This window comes from Labeo rohita, chromosome 3 (assembly GCF_022985175.1).
Source record: "Labeo rohita strain BAU-BD-2019 chromosome 3, IGBB_LRoh.1.0, whole genome shotgun sequence".
Taxonomy (NCBI): Eukaryota; Metazoa; Chordata; class Actinopteri; order Cypriniformes; family Cyprinidae; genus Labeo; species Labeo rohita.
Genome location: NC_066871.1, coordinates 22,960,523 through 22,977,142, shown reverse-complemented (window position 1 = coordinate 22,977,142; position 16,620 = coordinate 22,960,523). Strand labels below are relative to the sequence as shown.

Sequence of the window (16,620 nt, the reverse complement as noted above, 5' to 3'; positions counted from 1 at the left end):
TTTCATGCTCTTGTTAAAATTGAGTGTCAGAAGCCTGGGTGAAATATGTGGTCCCCAAGCAAAATTTTCCTTTATGACAGATTTAAGGCTGTCGTCTGAAGTGCTATGAAAAGCAGACCTTAGCAAAATTTAGCCTTCATATATCAGTGACGAATACTGAAATTACCTGTCAACAGGGGAGAGGCACGGCGAGTCCAGTGTGCCTCCTCCCCTGTGCTTGGGACCAAGGGTAGCTGTCAGCTGTGCTCTCTGGAACCATACATTTCTGAAATAAAGGGCACTTTAAACACTCCCATTGAGATGGGAGCCAATCTGACCACCCCCAACAAAACACCATTTCACAGAGGGCAATGCCACAGGAGTCACCGCTATTACTTGGAAGTTTCATGGGCAAAATTAAATATGACTTATGGCAGTTATAATGCTGGAATATGAGCTGAAGCGGCCTAAGTATTTCCAAGCAGTAGCAACAGGTCATGTGGGGAGGGTTATCTGTGATGTCACTGGCGCCTTGGCCTTAAAGGGCCCGGGCTGTACCCTCTCCTCAAAGCCTTTGTGGCTTAGAGTGAAGGGAAATATGAGCTCCTGTAGAAATAATACTTTTATATGGCCATCACAGCACATTAAAGCGACTTAAGTTGGCAGGCAGCAGCACAATGGGAAGCATTATAAAGAGCTGGGTTTAAATAACTCTCTTGAGCCTCTGCTGTCCTCCTTATGGTGAAGAAAGCATTGTTTTTTAAAGACTCAAAAAGTGGCCCAGACTTCAGAAGACTATCCAGTCACAACCCTCTCTGGGTTTCCCATCAGACCTAAATAAATTAAACTCGCTCTCATCGATTTTTGCAGAGCTCATCATTCTGAAAAGTGCGGTGTGCTCTGATTAGCCAGCTATCCAGTGTGTTGTGATTGGCCGAAAAACTTGTGTGAGGGAAATGTCACGTCCTTTACCATGTTGTAATGCCGTGTCCCAGTGCGATGAGACAAAAACAATAAAACCCATTATAAATGAGGCATTTGTTGCATCCAGTGAGGACATAATTACTAATTACAATGACTCATACTGTCTTTTTACACATTGCATTGCGTCGTGCTGCACTGTAAACATAACACGATGTATGCATTCACACTGCTCAAAACTTGCGTTTGAATAGCCAGTAGCAAATTCTTTAAATATGAAATCGTACTTACAGGCTGTGAGTCAGAAGCGGCAGACTGTCCTTGCAAAGTTGGAATTGTCCCACTTTATAGTGTGCACAGCCGGCATGTCCCATGTTCAGGAAACAGTCCTCCGTAAAATGCGCTGCACACACTTGAATATTTACGTTGTGCTGTTCTGGAACAACACACAGCGTCTCCACAACATGGCGGCCACTGCAACAATACTATAGCGAGAATAAAAGTTACACCTTCTTTCTTTGCGTATACATTTGGGAGGTTTTATGCAAATCTTCCCACACCGTGACGTAGACGTGGCGGCGTGTTTGAATGAGCCATTTTAGGAAGGCGTGGCTAAGTCTTATCTCTTATAAAGAATATCTCTTTGAGTTTGAGACTCTAATCTTTGCAACTTTACTTATATATGCACGAACAGCTTGTAACACTCCAAAGACAAAGGGAAACATGAAATCGCATCATATGACCCCTTTAAGACACTAGTAAGATGGTTAATGGTTATTGGACTGTTACTTCTCTTCTTGTGTCTACATTGAAATAAAGGCACTCAGACAGAACACACAGACTGCTTCACTGAATATAGTGGAATGATTTGGTCAGGGGTTTACATTTATATCTACTGTATGTTCCATATCCATAAGGTCTAGAATCAATTTTTTATGCAAGCATGGCAATAGGTACAGTAGCGTGTTGCGGTCATGTTTTTATTTTAAAACCTTTGGCTGGACGAACTTTAATTGACCTGAATGTGTCCTCAAGGGAGAGGAGAAAGAACAAACACTCAGACCCACCAGTCACTCCCTTCTCCTCACACGTGCTGTCAGGAGCATATTTTATCTTATATGGTTCGCCGTGCCCCACTTTGTATCAGATGCACTTAGTAGCGCAGGTTTACACATGCACTCATTCTGCCATTCCCTGGGTCTGTGTAACGTCTGCATGAGCCCCAGGTGAAAAGACCTCCACAGTCCCAGCTGTCCTGGTATTGTCGTACAGATGTGATGCTCTCTTATGACATTGATTGAGCACTGCACAGATACCTGTGTCAGAAAAAGGATTGGATTTGTTTGTATATCACATCCGGAGTGATTACTCAAGGGAGAGCTGATTTCATTTACGTGTTCCGTCATGCAAGTGGGTTCGGCTCGAGAAGTGCAGACTCCCCGCAAATTAACTAACTTCATGTTGGAACATTTTCTTGCTTCTCTAATGACTGAAAAATTCTATATGTCGCATAGGGAACATCTTGCCTGCCCTCATTAGTGTCAACCCCGTTACTATAAATGCCTAACGAGGAACTGTTATATTCATCCGCACTCGGCCGGTTGCAGTGCAGCTGCCTACTTCAGTTTGACCACATATAAAGTGCTGTGCACATTTTCAGGCCAGTTGTACCACCCACCTATTTTAATCTGGATGATCCCAGAGCAGCTGTGCAGCCCTTTCGGGGCACACCTGCTGTAATGAGGACTCTGATGAAGGGCTCACAGTGAGCAAGCATGGGTCAGGGGTTGTTATGTACTTTAATTAGGGAGAAGTGAGCTGGGGTTCTTGTCCATGAAGTACAGGGTTGCTGCGACGTTGTGGAAGTGTTCTTGGAGGGTCTGCTGGGTTGGGTCTAGTTGTCTTGCTGATGTAGGGCAGAGTGGGGCAGTCAGAGGCACTGTACACTTCTTTTTTTCACAAAAATGAAGACCAGCAATAATAAGTTTCATTTTGATTACATAATAATGGCAATATATACATGTCAAAGTCAGACACGCCCCCTTGCCAGCTGTAGTGCCTGGTTACTGGTTAAAACCTGGCCCAGGTTTTTAAAAGATTTTTGGGTCAGCACACCTTAATAGCTTTATAGCTATTAATAGCTAACAATTAATTGCCAATTAAGTTTAGAATACAATGAATTCAGGCCCAGATTATGCAGAGCTGTAATAGCTGCAAATGGTGGATATTTTGATGAATCGAAAATGTACGTTTTTTCTATTTATAAACTGTTTATGTAATAAAATATTTTTTCGTAGTTTGTGTTGTCCCTTATCCATGCAAAATTATCACAAATTAAAAAAAGATTCATGCCAATATTGTCTAAAAATCCCACTTTTTTTAGGGTGTTTCCAAACTTTTGGAGGGCAGTGTAAATAAATAAATGATCTGCAAAAGATCAAATTTACACTTCTTGACAACTTTTTGACCTATTAACCTTTTGTAACCTATAATTTAAGCATTCTATTTTTAAACTTTATTTAGGGATGTACTATATAGGTTAATATACTGTTGTATATTTTAAATATAAATTTAGGGATGTACCATTTCAGTTATTGGCTAATATTACAGATATTTTTTTCACAGATTTATTGGTATCAGTTGATATTGGGGTCATATATATATGAACCAGTATTGGATACACAATTATGCATGCTTATTTCCCATATTTTTAAGCTTAGATTACTTTGGCCATCATCTAACCCTCAAACAAAATGAAAATTAATCTTTAAAAAATGAATTAATCTTAAAAAAAAAAAACACTTTTAGAAAAGGAAAAGGAGGAAATATGTAGTAGAAAACCTATGCAAAAATTTACTTTATTTAAAAAAATCCATATCTTTTATAGATATTTTGGACTATGGGGGTGCCTGTATTTTGATGATGTCAAATGGTTGCACTTGGTGAGCTGGTGATACCTGTTTATCTGCGGTAAAAATAGCAACAGATATCACCAGTTGCTCACCGAGTGAAACCATTTGACGTCATCTAAATAATGTCACCTCCGATAGTCCAAAATAAATAAAACTATGTGTTTTTTTTTAAAATAATGTAAATCTTTCATGGGTTTTCTACTACATATTTCAGAGACATCATTTACATTATATTAAGCCATACAAGTCCCTTTAAATGTCCACTTGTTTCAAAACAATTGTTTGAAATGGGCATAACATGTCTAGTGCACTTCAAGATCAATTTTGCCACATTTTCCATATGCAAATCTTTTTCTTTCATTAAGTTCTCCCTTTCCCTCCATTTTTTCCCCCACCACATGTTTTTGCTGTTTGTCACTATGGTTCTTCCAGTCCGAACACCACAAGTCTAGCAGTGACAGAACATACTAAGCTAATGAGCACAACTCTCACACTCCTGCGATCCTGCTGAGAACCTAAAGCTCTATTGACACACTGTGTCCAGTGTCTGCTTTCCTCAGTAATTGGTAAAAGGGGCTCTGCAGGTGTGACCAGTGTAGTGATCCACAGTTCACAGTCTTAGCGGCAGCAAAGGGAACAGGCTGAGGTGTAAAATATGAAAGAAGGTTTAAAATAAATAAGGGAGCCCAGTGTGAATGGAAACATGTCTTGTAGTGGAGGAGAGCGGAGCTTATCGATTCTCTTCCTCTCCCGCAGTCTGATGTAATTGGATTCAGCGATATATCTAGGGTGAGTGGGCCTTCGCTTCGCCCCCTAAATGGGACCCCAATCAATTCAACAAGCTGCACTGCCATTCAGTCACTAGCCGCCCACTAAGGCCCGTTTCATAAATCGATCATCGTGCCACACTTCTAATTCTGCTCACCTGGCAGTACTGCGGCATAAAACTTACCACCAGGCCATACTGTGTCACAGTGTTCGTTAAAATGGCTGGGTCGTAATTACTGAGGAAGAAGGGCAGTCTGATGTGTTTGTGTCAGCCGGTGTTTTGCCACTCGGGTCTCTGGGGGAGGCCTGACGACATGGTGTGAAAAGTGGCAATGCAACAGAACGTGTTCCTCGGTTTATCGCTTTTAAAGTGATATGACAGGAACATGGTGGCATTGTGAAAAAAGAAGGATCCAGACTCTATTCACTTGGGTTTTACTTTCCGTAAAAATGCCCATCTGGTTTTAACAACACTCTTTATGTTGTGAGGAAAGAAAAAAAATCTTTTTGCCAAGGACTTCAAACTAGAAAATAAATATATAAAAAAATATTTAAAATAAATATAAATAAAAAAATAAAGAAATTAAAAAAGAATTTAAGGTTTTTGAGGAAAACATTCCAGGATTTTTCTCCATATAGTAGACTTTAATGGGGATCAATGGGTTGAAGGTCCAAATTGCAGTTTCAATGCAGCATCAAAGGGCTCTACACAATCCCAACTGAGGGATAAGTGTCTTATCTAGTGAAACAATGGGTCATTTTCTAAAAACAAAAAAATTATATGCTGTTTAACCATTGTAACGTGAGAGTTGTGACAACGGTGTTGGGCATTCAAATGCAAGGCTTTATGCTTTATTAGACAAAGTGAGGTAAAAACAGACGTGGTCCAACAGCAGCAAAAAACAATATCCAAAGCAGTGCAAAAGAGTAATCACAAAATAGGCAAAGGTCAGGGCAGGCAGTAATAATCAGAATCAAGGAAACAGTCTAGAATCAAAACTAGGAAAACATGGAAAGAAACACGGGAAGTAGGAAAACAGGCTAATAAACATTCATTCAATACTCACGGTGCGTTCCAAACAGGATATATCACCCTCCGAAGGGCACTTCGGAGTGAAAACAGTCATGGAGGGTCGTTCCAAACCGAAGTGCTCAAAACTGACCACTTCGAAGGGCTCTTCGGAATGAAGGATTTTGAAGGGTACAACTGATGGACACTTCGGGCCCCCATGATCCTTTGTGCCGATTCTTTCCATGATGACAGTGCCTCTGTGTGGTCATAGGATGATGACGCAGAAGTGCACTTCAAGAAACTGTTGACCCTCACTCCGGAGGGTCAGTAATGTCTGTATGTGAGTGTGCGTCTTTTATAGTCCTCCTGATTGACACTGGGAGGAGTCTGTAATTGGTTCCTAGGCAGGGGTTTCTGAGAATTGCAGTCCGGGGTGGAGTAGCAAAAGACTGGGAAGGAGTGCCCACTAGAGGAGTTCATGGGCACTCCTGCTAGAGATTGTGACAACCATAAATGTTCGTCTTGCACTAGTTCGACTTCACGCTTTTCGTAGTCGTGTTTGAAAGGTCACGTGTGACGTAGGTGGAAGTACCGACCAAAAAACGCACTTTAGAAAAAACGGTAAAACAATGGTAAAAAGTGATGTTGGAGTTTTTTGCCCTACCCTACCTTTTGAACCGGAGAACACAGACAAAAAATGAACCATGTGTGACTTTTCCAGTGTGTTTACGTAATGCAGAAGTCGTAGACATGCATTGCAGAGCTAGTGCAAGACAAGCAGTTGTGGTTAATTGGTATATAAATTTTAATTTTTTTTAAGAAAATGACATTGTTTTGCAACATAAGAAAATGAATCCTCAGCTGGGATCATGTAGAGCCCTTTGAAGCTGCATTGAAACTGCAATTTGGAGCTTCAACCCGTCGATTCCCACTGAAGTCCACTATATGGAGAAAAATTTTGGAATGTTTTCCTCAAAAACCATCATTTCTTTTCGACTGAACATAGAAAGACATGAACATCTTGGATGACATAGGAGTGAATAAATTATCAGGAAATTGTTATTCTGATAAATAAAATAGTAATATTATGAGTTATGGTAAATTTAACAAAACGGAAATGTTAACATGTTAACTTTCACACAAAAAAAAAATCTTTCAAATTTTCTCTGGAACCCACTAGCACCACTTTGTAGACCTCTGGGTGGTCCCTGGACAGCTTGTTGAAATTCCCCAAAAATATGAGCTATACTTCCCAGTCTTCCGGAACACTGGTCCGATTTACTTATGCACTGTAACCAAAAAAATGACAAAGAAACTGAGGAATGAGTCCGAATTAATTTCTGTAGTAATCTACATATTGCCACAAATTATATCAAAGAGCTTGTATTGAACCCAGAATGTTTCCTTAGACTGGTCTCCTCTGTTTTACGTCTACGTGCTCTCTCTTTCTATTTCTTTGAAGATAGAGACAAAAGAAAGAATAGTAGTGATTCATGTAGATTTCATTGGATACTAATAATAACTCGGGCAGATTTTTCATCTTCGCTTAATGTGACGTCTGATTTAGGTCAGTCATTAGTCTTCAGATGGCTCATTAATTCCTCTTTTTGTCTGCTTGCATGTTGAAAATGACCTTCATATGTTATTTTGATCTTTTAGGTATAGAATGAACATCATTAGGATGAAAAGCTCTTTTCGTGCCTACTGCAGCAGATAAGATTTGTGTCACCTGACTGCTCTATTTCTGAACCTGATGAGCTTTCTGCTTCCTCTAGGTACATGATGAACGTGACTTGGGATGGCAGAGATTTGTCCTTCACCGAGGACGGTTACCAGGTGCATCCCAAACTGGTTGTGATCGTGCTGAACAAGGACAGAGAGTGGGAAAAGGTAAGGACGCTCCGTGCCGCTGCTGAAAACAACTGACCTTCTTAACTCCGCCATTATAATTTCATTATAATTCCTCCAAGCAAAGCGTCATTAAGAACTGTTCACACAATATTAGTACCCATGAATCCGCCATCTTAATTACACCCTGGAACGGTGTAAAAGTGTGTCAGTGCGGTAATTACCTCAGACGCACACTGCCAGAGTCTGCAAATTCGGAGGTGTAATTAGGCCCTGTTTTTTCCTTCTACACCGCAATCCAGCCCGACACCAAACATGATCGGGAACACACACGTGTGCATTAGAGCAGGTATCTTGGATGAGCGTGTCCTTTTTTTGTTCTAGTAGAGAATGCAGTTCAATGAAACCAGAGCGGAAGGAATAATTGGAACGGCAAAACAATGGAAGAAATTGATTTGTGGAGTTCGCTCTGCAAATCAGTCAATATCGGTGGGAGTCTAATTGACAGAATAAGGCTCGCACTAAGAGACGGATTCGGTTATGAATACACGTCCATGCGGCAAAAGACAGATTTGTTCCCATCAGGCCTTTTGATCTCTTGTTGGGCGAGCGTGACGATCATCACTAATATTAAAACATCTTGAATCTGTAATACTGGTGGTCTGTCTTAATATAACAACGTATGGCTCATTAAACAACAGTTGTTTTGCAGATATGATACTGGGTTTGTATTACGCTAGGATAAAACACACTAAATTAGATCCCTAAGGTATTTAGGACTTCATTATTCATCTGATGTTAAAGTGTTCTTGTGGGCTCTATTATTTTGTGTTATTTTTCATGCTGTTTTGACTGTCTGCTAAACTTTTGAGGTTTCATCAGTTGGTTATAAAATGCATCCCATGTCGTTCAGCTCATTTGGGACAATGTAGTAGTATTAGTGTTTAAAGTTAAATATAATAGGTGGCAACAACATTCATTATCCAAATTCTCCTCAGTGTCTTCAAAAAATGAATGTGTGGCCAAAAGTCATTTTTATCACACAAATAGGACTAAATTAGTTCTTGAAACTTTTTTAATAAGTGTAGCTCACAGCACTTTAAACTTGAAACTTTCGCCTTTGCATTATTCTCCAAAACACTAGATGGCACAGTGGAGAAAATATTAGTTGAACCAGCAATGAGAAGAATATTTTTTTCATTATTATACACCATCAAAATATTTTAATAGCAAACTTAGTGCCGATAGCCTTGTGGGCAGCGCACCGACATACAGCATCTTTGCGCTTCGGGTGTCCCGTGTTCGAATCCTGACTCGAGGACCATTCCCGATCCCTCCCACTTCGCTTCCTGTCCTATCAAAAAAAAGGCAAAAATGCTCAAAAATAATAATAATTTACTAGCAGACTCAATCTTATAACGTTAATAGAATGTTCGCACAATATATTTTTAAAAAGTCTGTTCGAAAATATAAAATTGTTTAGACTCTGTGTACAAAAGATAGACTGTTTAGGTAAAAGCATGTGACTTTTCAACATTTTTTTGCAGTAAGTAACTTAATATTAAAAGCACATTTTCTCATCCGACATGTAATTAAAAAAGTGGTTCTACTGCTTCAATGCAGCTCGCCAATTTAACATGTTTCAGAATAAACCAGGCTCAATTCCTTTAGAGCTATGCCGATACAATCGCAATTCATTTTTTGTGTTGTTTTCTTTGATGTTCGTATTTATGTGCTAATTTACATCTTTTTTTTTTTTTTCATGAAGAACAAGGTTGTCCAAATAAGAGCAGACTCTCAGTGTAGTCAGAGCTGATTCAATGAGATGCGGCACTGGACAAAAGTAAAATGAACCGCACAAGAGAGATTGAAACTAATACCGTAGATTAACTCTCTCTCCCCCCCACACTCAGTCTTTCTCTCACTTGCAGTTTTAATCTTAATCCAATTATGATATTGTGCTGTATCTCACTGAATCGTGACATGTAGTACAATGCATGCTGTACTGTTACTGTTGTTTAGTTGTCGATACTTAGTCATGGTACCATACTATGATATATATACTATGATATATATCATAGATATATGATATATATCATAGTATTGCAGGATTACTATATTAATTTGTATTGTGGAAATATTTGGGTTCTGTAAGATTTTTATTTAGGAAGGATGCATGATCAAAAGTGATACTACAGCTATTTATAAAGTTACAAAAGATTTCTGTTTGCACAAAAATATTAAACATCAGAACTGTTTTTAACATTGATAATAATAACAAAGAGCACCAAATTATCATTTAATATGGAAGCTTGTTTCTGCCACTGAATAAACAAGGTAATTGCAACTTTTTATTTTACAATTCTAACTTTTTTTCTTAAAATTGTGAGATATAAACTCTCAATTATTACTTTTTTCTTAAAATTTCATGATATAAACTTGCAACTGTGAGTTATAAAGTGAGATTGCAAGATATAAACTCACAATTCAGACTTTCAATTCAGAAGCAATTTTGTATCTCTCAATTCTGAATTTTTTCTCAGAATTGTGAGATTTAAAGTCCAACTCTAAGGGTTAAAAAAAGAGAAATTTTTTTTTCAGAATTGTCTTTTTATCTCACACTTCAGACTTAATAACTTGCAGTTGCATGTTATAAAGTCAGAATTGTGAGATATGAACTCTCAATTCTTACTTTTTTCTCAGATATAAACTTGCTTTTCCGCAAATACAAGTTTGTATCCCACAAATCTGACTTTTTTTCTCAGAATTGTGTGATATAAACTCACAATTGATTTATAAGGTTAAAAAAGTTTATATCTCACAATTCTGACTTAACTCGCAACTGTGAGATATAAACTCAATTCTGACTTTTTTTCGCAAATACAAGTTTAAAAAAGGTCATAATTGTGAGATAAACTCGCAGTTCTGATTTTTTTCTCAGAATTGCATGATATAAAATTGTGAGGAAAAAAACTCTTTCTGAGTTCTGAATTCTGAGAAATAAAGTCACACAAATCTCGAGTTATTAAGTCAGAATTGTGAGATATAAACTCACAATTATGAGAAAATATCAGTATTTTTCCCCCCTTGGAATTGTACTTTGTAACTTATTTATCTCTCACAATTCTGAGACGTAAGAGTTGCAAGATACAAACTTGCTTTTACGAGCAAAAAAGTCAGAATTGTGAATTTCTTTTACAATTCTGACTTTATTTCATGCAACTGTAAGTTTATATCCTGCTATTCTGACTTTATAACTCTCAGCTGGGAGAAAAAAAAGTCAGAATTGTGAGATAAAAAGTTACAATTACCTTTTTTTTATTCAGTTGCAGAAATGGGGTTCCATGTTTTAGAACATTTTAGAGAAGATTTCTGAAGGATCATGTGACACTAAAGACAGGCCAATGGTTGCTAATTATTTTTGCCACCTCAGGAATAAATTACATTTTAAAAAATATTCAAATGAAAATTATTTGCTATTTTAAATTGCAATAGTCTTTTATGGTGTTACTGTTTTTACTGTATTTTACTGTATCAAATAAGTGCAACCTTGATGAGCATAACTATGATAAATGATGAATATTAAAAAATCTTGCTGATTGGTAACTTTTGATTGATACTGTATCATGGTATTTACATTTGGCCACCATGACAAAAAAACAACAAAAAAACCCCCAGTAATACTATTATAAAGTTTTTGTAAGCAAAAGAGATACCAGGCTGTGTATGTTTTTTTTTCTCGCTTGACCTATCGAGATTCATGCATGTATGGGCTCTGACTCTTTTGTGATGGGACAACAAATGGCAGACGGCTCAGTTGTTGGGCCTTAGTCAATCTAAAAATAGCCTTTGACTCTTTGCACTCTGCGTTTGCCAGTGGCCATGTACAAATGTAACGCGCTCCTCCCTCCTTTTATCAGTGAGCTGACAGCTGCAAAGATCAAGCTGCTATAATGCCAAATTAAATCCACATGAAAGTAATTACATTAATTAATTCCATGTCAAGTTGCCTCTTGTTGATGTTGATTAAAGCGGATAAAATGTTGAACTGGTTGTCACTCTGTGCTCACATATTATTTTTCGCCTTTGGACAGAGTTTCGGAAACAGATGACAGAAAACACTGGACTACAAGTGTCAGGAAAAGAATTACAACTTAGTAGGAAATAACCACACGAATGTTGCTACCTCACGGCAGACTACACCGCCTACTGACTCATCAGTGAACCTTCTCAATTGGGTTTCATCTCAATGAATTGAAAAGATGCTGCTCACAGTAGTTTCATAGTGGAGGACAGCAGAAAGACAATAAAAAATCATGAAGAAGAATAATTTGAAGCATGACCCTGTGACAACAGGTCTGTCCAGAACCATTGGGAGCTTTTAAAACGCTTTAGGAGGACACACGGGGTAGGCAGAGTTACATGTCAAATGAGTAGCTCTAAGGAACATAACTGCAGCGTAATGCGGTTTGACACCACACTATGTTGATATTAATCTGACAAAGCCTATTCATCAGTATGAACTGCTGGCAGAGCAAAGACAAAAGCATGGGACAGATTTACAGCCCCGTTGAACCAAAGCAATATCTCACACCCTGCCCTGACGACATATCCACATGGGCCATTAGTAGCAGCACGTCATAAAGCATATTGCACTTTTGCAAAGACTGCACTAATGGCAGTAACTGAGTACAGATGCTAGACAGAATGACATTGATCTTGCATCCATAATGCTTAGGCCTGTAAATGCCCTAAACATGCGGTTGTCACTCCTGGAACTCCTGGCCATTGATTTTTGCACATTATAAAAATTTTGCTTTGCACACGCTGTGTATGTAAATGCCTGTGTCTGAAACAATTGAACAAATCATCTGAGTTAGAGGTCTGCACGGACTTTAAACTAAAGCCTGAACCCGAAATTGTTTTTTACAATAAATAACTTTTTAAATATGCTGTATTTCGCTATTGCATGCAACGGCCAGTAAACAAATGCAAAGAGTTTCATTAAGGCTCACGGCCGGTTCAACATAAAAGGCAAAAAAGCACTTACCAGTTATGAATTTTTTTAATGGTTTTAACAGCAAGATCATAATTCTTCCACTGTGCAGTTTTCCTTGTAAACAGTAATATTTTTCCTGATTACTGTATCGCCATCATTGCTCTCAACTTGCTAATGTTGAATGAAAGTTGCATGTGTGATTACCTGCATCTGTGTGTCTCTCTCTCTCTCTAAATACAATGAAACTGAGATTAGTTACAGCGATTTTACCCACTCGTTGCTGAGAAATATAATATAGCCAGTCAGTATCGATGCTATTTTATTAATAAAAGTTTCTCTGCGCCACAGTTTTTCTGTTTGCGCTGTGCACAGTCGTTGTTACTTATGTCACCAGAAATCATCAACTCAGATTAGAGGTCTGCTACCCGACCCGAGTCCGACGGGTTCCGAAATTCTCTTGGGTTTTGGGTCGGGTAGCAGACCTCTAATCTGAGTTGATGATTTCTGGTGACATAAGTGACAACGACTGTTGGAGATGGGGCAAAGTTATTTCAATTTCAGTTTGCAAATGACCAAATGGCAAATATAGTGCAGACAGTATCTGCATTTTCATCTCAGTAATTTTATGCCGATTTTGTGATATTGCATATAGTGCATAGAAACCTTCAGTTTGTCAATTTAATATTGTAACATGGTAATTGTGCGCATGTTCTGCCAGCATGGTATTTATGTCAGGTTTTTATAATACACTGATTAAAAAAAAAAAAAAAATAGTTTAGGGGTATGCGATATATATTGTCTACATAATAACTTAATTGTTGTTTAAACGATATGCGATTTGACATTATCGAGTATATTGCAAAAACCAAACAAAAACATGCCTAGAGAGTACACTGAGATGTAGTAGGTTACACTATAGCACGAGCACATTTAGAGTTCACAATTTACTGTGTGATTTAGTTTATTAAAATATACTTAGAATGCCCCCAAAATTCAAGACTTGTATTTATATCATCTGATATAGTTCATATCTCACGAAGAGTGATATTTTTTTCTCCTAACAGCTCAGTAAACAATAAGTTAATATTAAGTGACATACATTTTAGATGCAACAGTTATTCAGGTCTCTTTGTCAATGAAAGTAGTTACAAACAAAGCAATATTTAATATTCAGAAATTAATATTTCAAGAAATGTAAAGCATTTTGGCTTGTTTATGTGTCTTGTGTTTTATGAGAGCTGTGTGTGGAAGGAGGGGAGTGTCTTTTAACGTCTGAATGTGTTCGTGCACATTTTTTTGAGCTACAGTATGCTGTATAGCTGTGTGTTGTAATCAGGGCTGGCCCAGTTATGGTTGTGATGTGTTCATTGTTAAACTCCAAGATTATTTTTAATTCTTAAAAAGCGGCGTTATTTTATTTGAAAAAGCTAATTTTATTTTATTGACAAAATATTTTAAGATGTCATATGATCATGTTACAACGTGCCCCTCACATGTTACAGTGCACTCCACCTATGGGGCATGTTGTCACATTTCACTTCCTTTTTTTGAGGTAAATAACGAAGAACGTATTCATTGTAATTATGAAACAAAGCATCATATTTGTACTAGACAAGTGTGAAATTAATGTGGATAAAAAATTATACTCTGAACTCCACAAAAGATGATCCATACATTTCATTTTATTAAAAAAAAAGTCTTATAAAGGTAAAAATGCCCATAACGGGTAAAAATTAAATGAGAAAAAACTTGTTGGAAAAGTTTATTTCTGTTACTGTCGCCAATGGTTGCTGAAATGAACTGGAAATTAATGACATCCATTTGTTTTGTCACTGCAAAAACCTTTTATACTCAAAGAGCTGCAGTTTCATTCAGGTGTAGCAGCAGTCGAGAAATTGGAGATGTTCTCCACTAGAGAAGTACTAAATGTTTGTACATTTCTGTCAGCTACCTTTTGAGCTACAACTATATATAGAAGATGTAATACAATACTGGGTTTTGGCTGTAGAAGCCAGTGTCTATGTGTGAAACAATGTTTATTAATGATATCACAACCTTGCAGTCTGCCATGAAAGCAGTTCACACAATTTTTTGCTGTTGTTTTCATTTACCAAGTGTGGGATTGTGATTAGTCTGCAAGTTATGTCTGGGCAGCTCTGCCAAACACAAGCATCTGTTTGTTCTCTGTTTGTTTCAACTGATCTTATTGTGACTAGAACGGTTTTGTTGTCATCACGACACAGTCGGGAAAGTCTGTCGCCTCTGAGCTTCCTATTCCTTAAGCTTTTTTATGTGCATTCATTAAAACACCAAAATAGATGCACAAATGAAGTGCATGCAAAGCATTGATTTGCTGTTTTGCCTGTTATTAGTACGCACAGGTTAACACTTTATTTTTACAACTGTGTGTGTTCTGTCAGAGCAGATTGCTGGAGTAATTGTAATCCAGACACAAAAGGAAAGCACAGCCCTGACAAGTTTGCAGTCAGTATGTCATACACTGGGGTTATTGTGTTTTAAATGGATTGGACACTAATGTCACAACCATTACCATTTTCCTTCTTTTAAAAAACAGTATTTTTCAAAGCATTTCTAATCGTACAAAGAAGTGCCTCCACTGTGACTGACATTTCATAGTTGATACAGGAGCTATAATTTCAAGTCATATTTAACAAGTAAATATCACCATTGATCTGCTCACATCAAACACCCTTTTCAGCCTGAGAAATAACTATACTTTTATAGGTTTTTTTTTTACACTGCTTTTTGCTGTGCAGTGACTCCATTCATTCTCAGCACGACAGTCCACATAGTCTGAAATGTCTGTGTGCACCTCAGTAATATAAAAAATAAATCAACATAAAAAATAAACAGGTAGTAGCTTGCAGTATCACGATACTGAATATGTCATTCTATGTGATGTTATATATTGGAGTACCATGGTAAAATACTGTCAGAGACCATCTCTGTATTGTGGTACTGGCACAGTGCTGTTTTGTATGAATGGGGATGCAAAGAAAAGTTGCCAGAAATATTAGGCCACCATAAGATAAAATAAATAAAATAAAATAAAATAAAATAAAATAAAAAAAAAAAAAAAAAAAAAAAAATATATATATATATATATATATATATATATATATATGTATACACACACACACATATATATATATATATATATATATATATATATGGTTTGTTATGATATTGAGAAAATCGCCTTTAAAGTTGTCCAAATGAAGTTCTTAGCAATGCATATTACTAATCAAAAATTAAGTTTTGACATATTTACGGTCGGAAATTACAAAATATATTCATGGAACATGATCTTTACTTAATATCCTATTGATTTTTGGCATAAAAGAAAAATATACAATTTTGATCCAGTGTACAAATCTATAATGTTGATACAATGTATTTTTGGCTATTGCTACAAATACACCTGTGCTACTTATGACTGGTTTTGTGGTCCAGGGTCAAATATATATATAGAGTATAGAGTACATTTAAGTTATTGTTTTTTATTAAACTAATTTATAACATATATATAGCGAAGGAGTATGTTTAAATTTGCATTTGCATATGTATTAATATATATATATTTTTTTATGAGGGTAAGCATCCTTTAACATAAATGCTCTGGTCTACTTAGGGCCGTGTAACATGGAATGGACAAAAAAAGAGTCTCTGCCTCTCAAAACCAGCAATCATTCTGCATTCAAGCCAAACAGGCAGTGCTGGCAAGACCCTGCTCCAGCTGCTGTGTTGAGGGCTGGTCTGAATGCCAATTAGAGATGAAGGAGCGATGAAGAAGGCTCCAGAACCCGAGGCTTGATGAGGCCGGTGCGACTCTATGGGTTGATTGTTTGGGGGGTGGTTGAGCTATGTTGTGTTTCTGTTTTGACGCCAAGCGGGAGAGAAGTGCTCTCATGGAGAGCCAGGAGGAGAACATGATTGGCTAATTAAAACAGATGAAGTCTGAGCATCTTGGCTGCTGATGGGCCTCTTCAATGCCTGGAAGTGACTGGTACAGTCAGGGGCCACATGGCCATTCGCTCCGGTCTTACAGGGGCAGTGGTGTGTGTGTGTGTGTGGCATATACTGCCGACATAATAGTGTAAATCTCAGTGTGAATCATGAAATACACAGTCTGTGATGAGCAAAGAATTGCTGAATCATAC

At 37.5% G+C, this 16,620-nt stretch overlaps 1 protein-coding gene across 1 annotated transcript in view; it reads left to right on the top strand.

The window, feature by feature from the left end:
- The window catches only part of grin2aa (glutamate receptor, ionotropic, N-methyl D-aspartate 2A, a), a 181,354-nt gene that overhangs the window by 108,559 nt on the left and 56,175 nt on the right, over nt 1-16,620 (top strand). Inside the window, exon 4 of the mRNA XM_051105723.1 lies at nt 7,368-7,482. Within this exon, the coding sequence (XP_050961680.1) occupies nt 7,368-7,482 (115 nt within the window). The remainder of the gene's footprint in view (nt 1-7,367; nt 7,483-16,620) is intronic.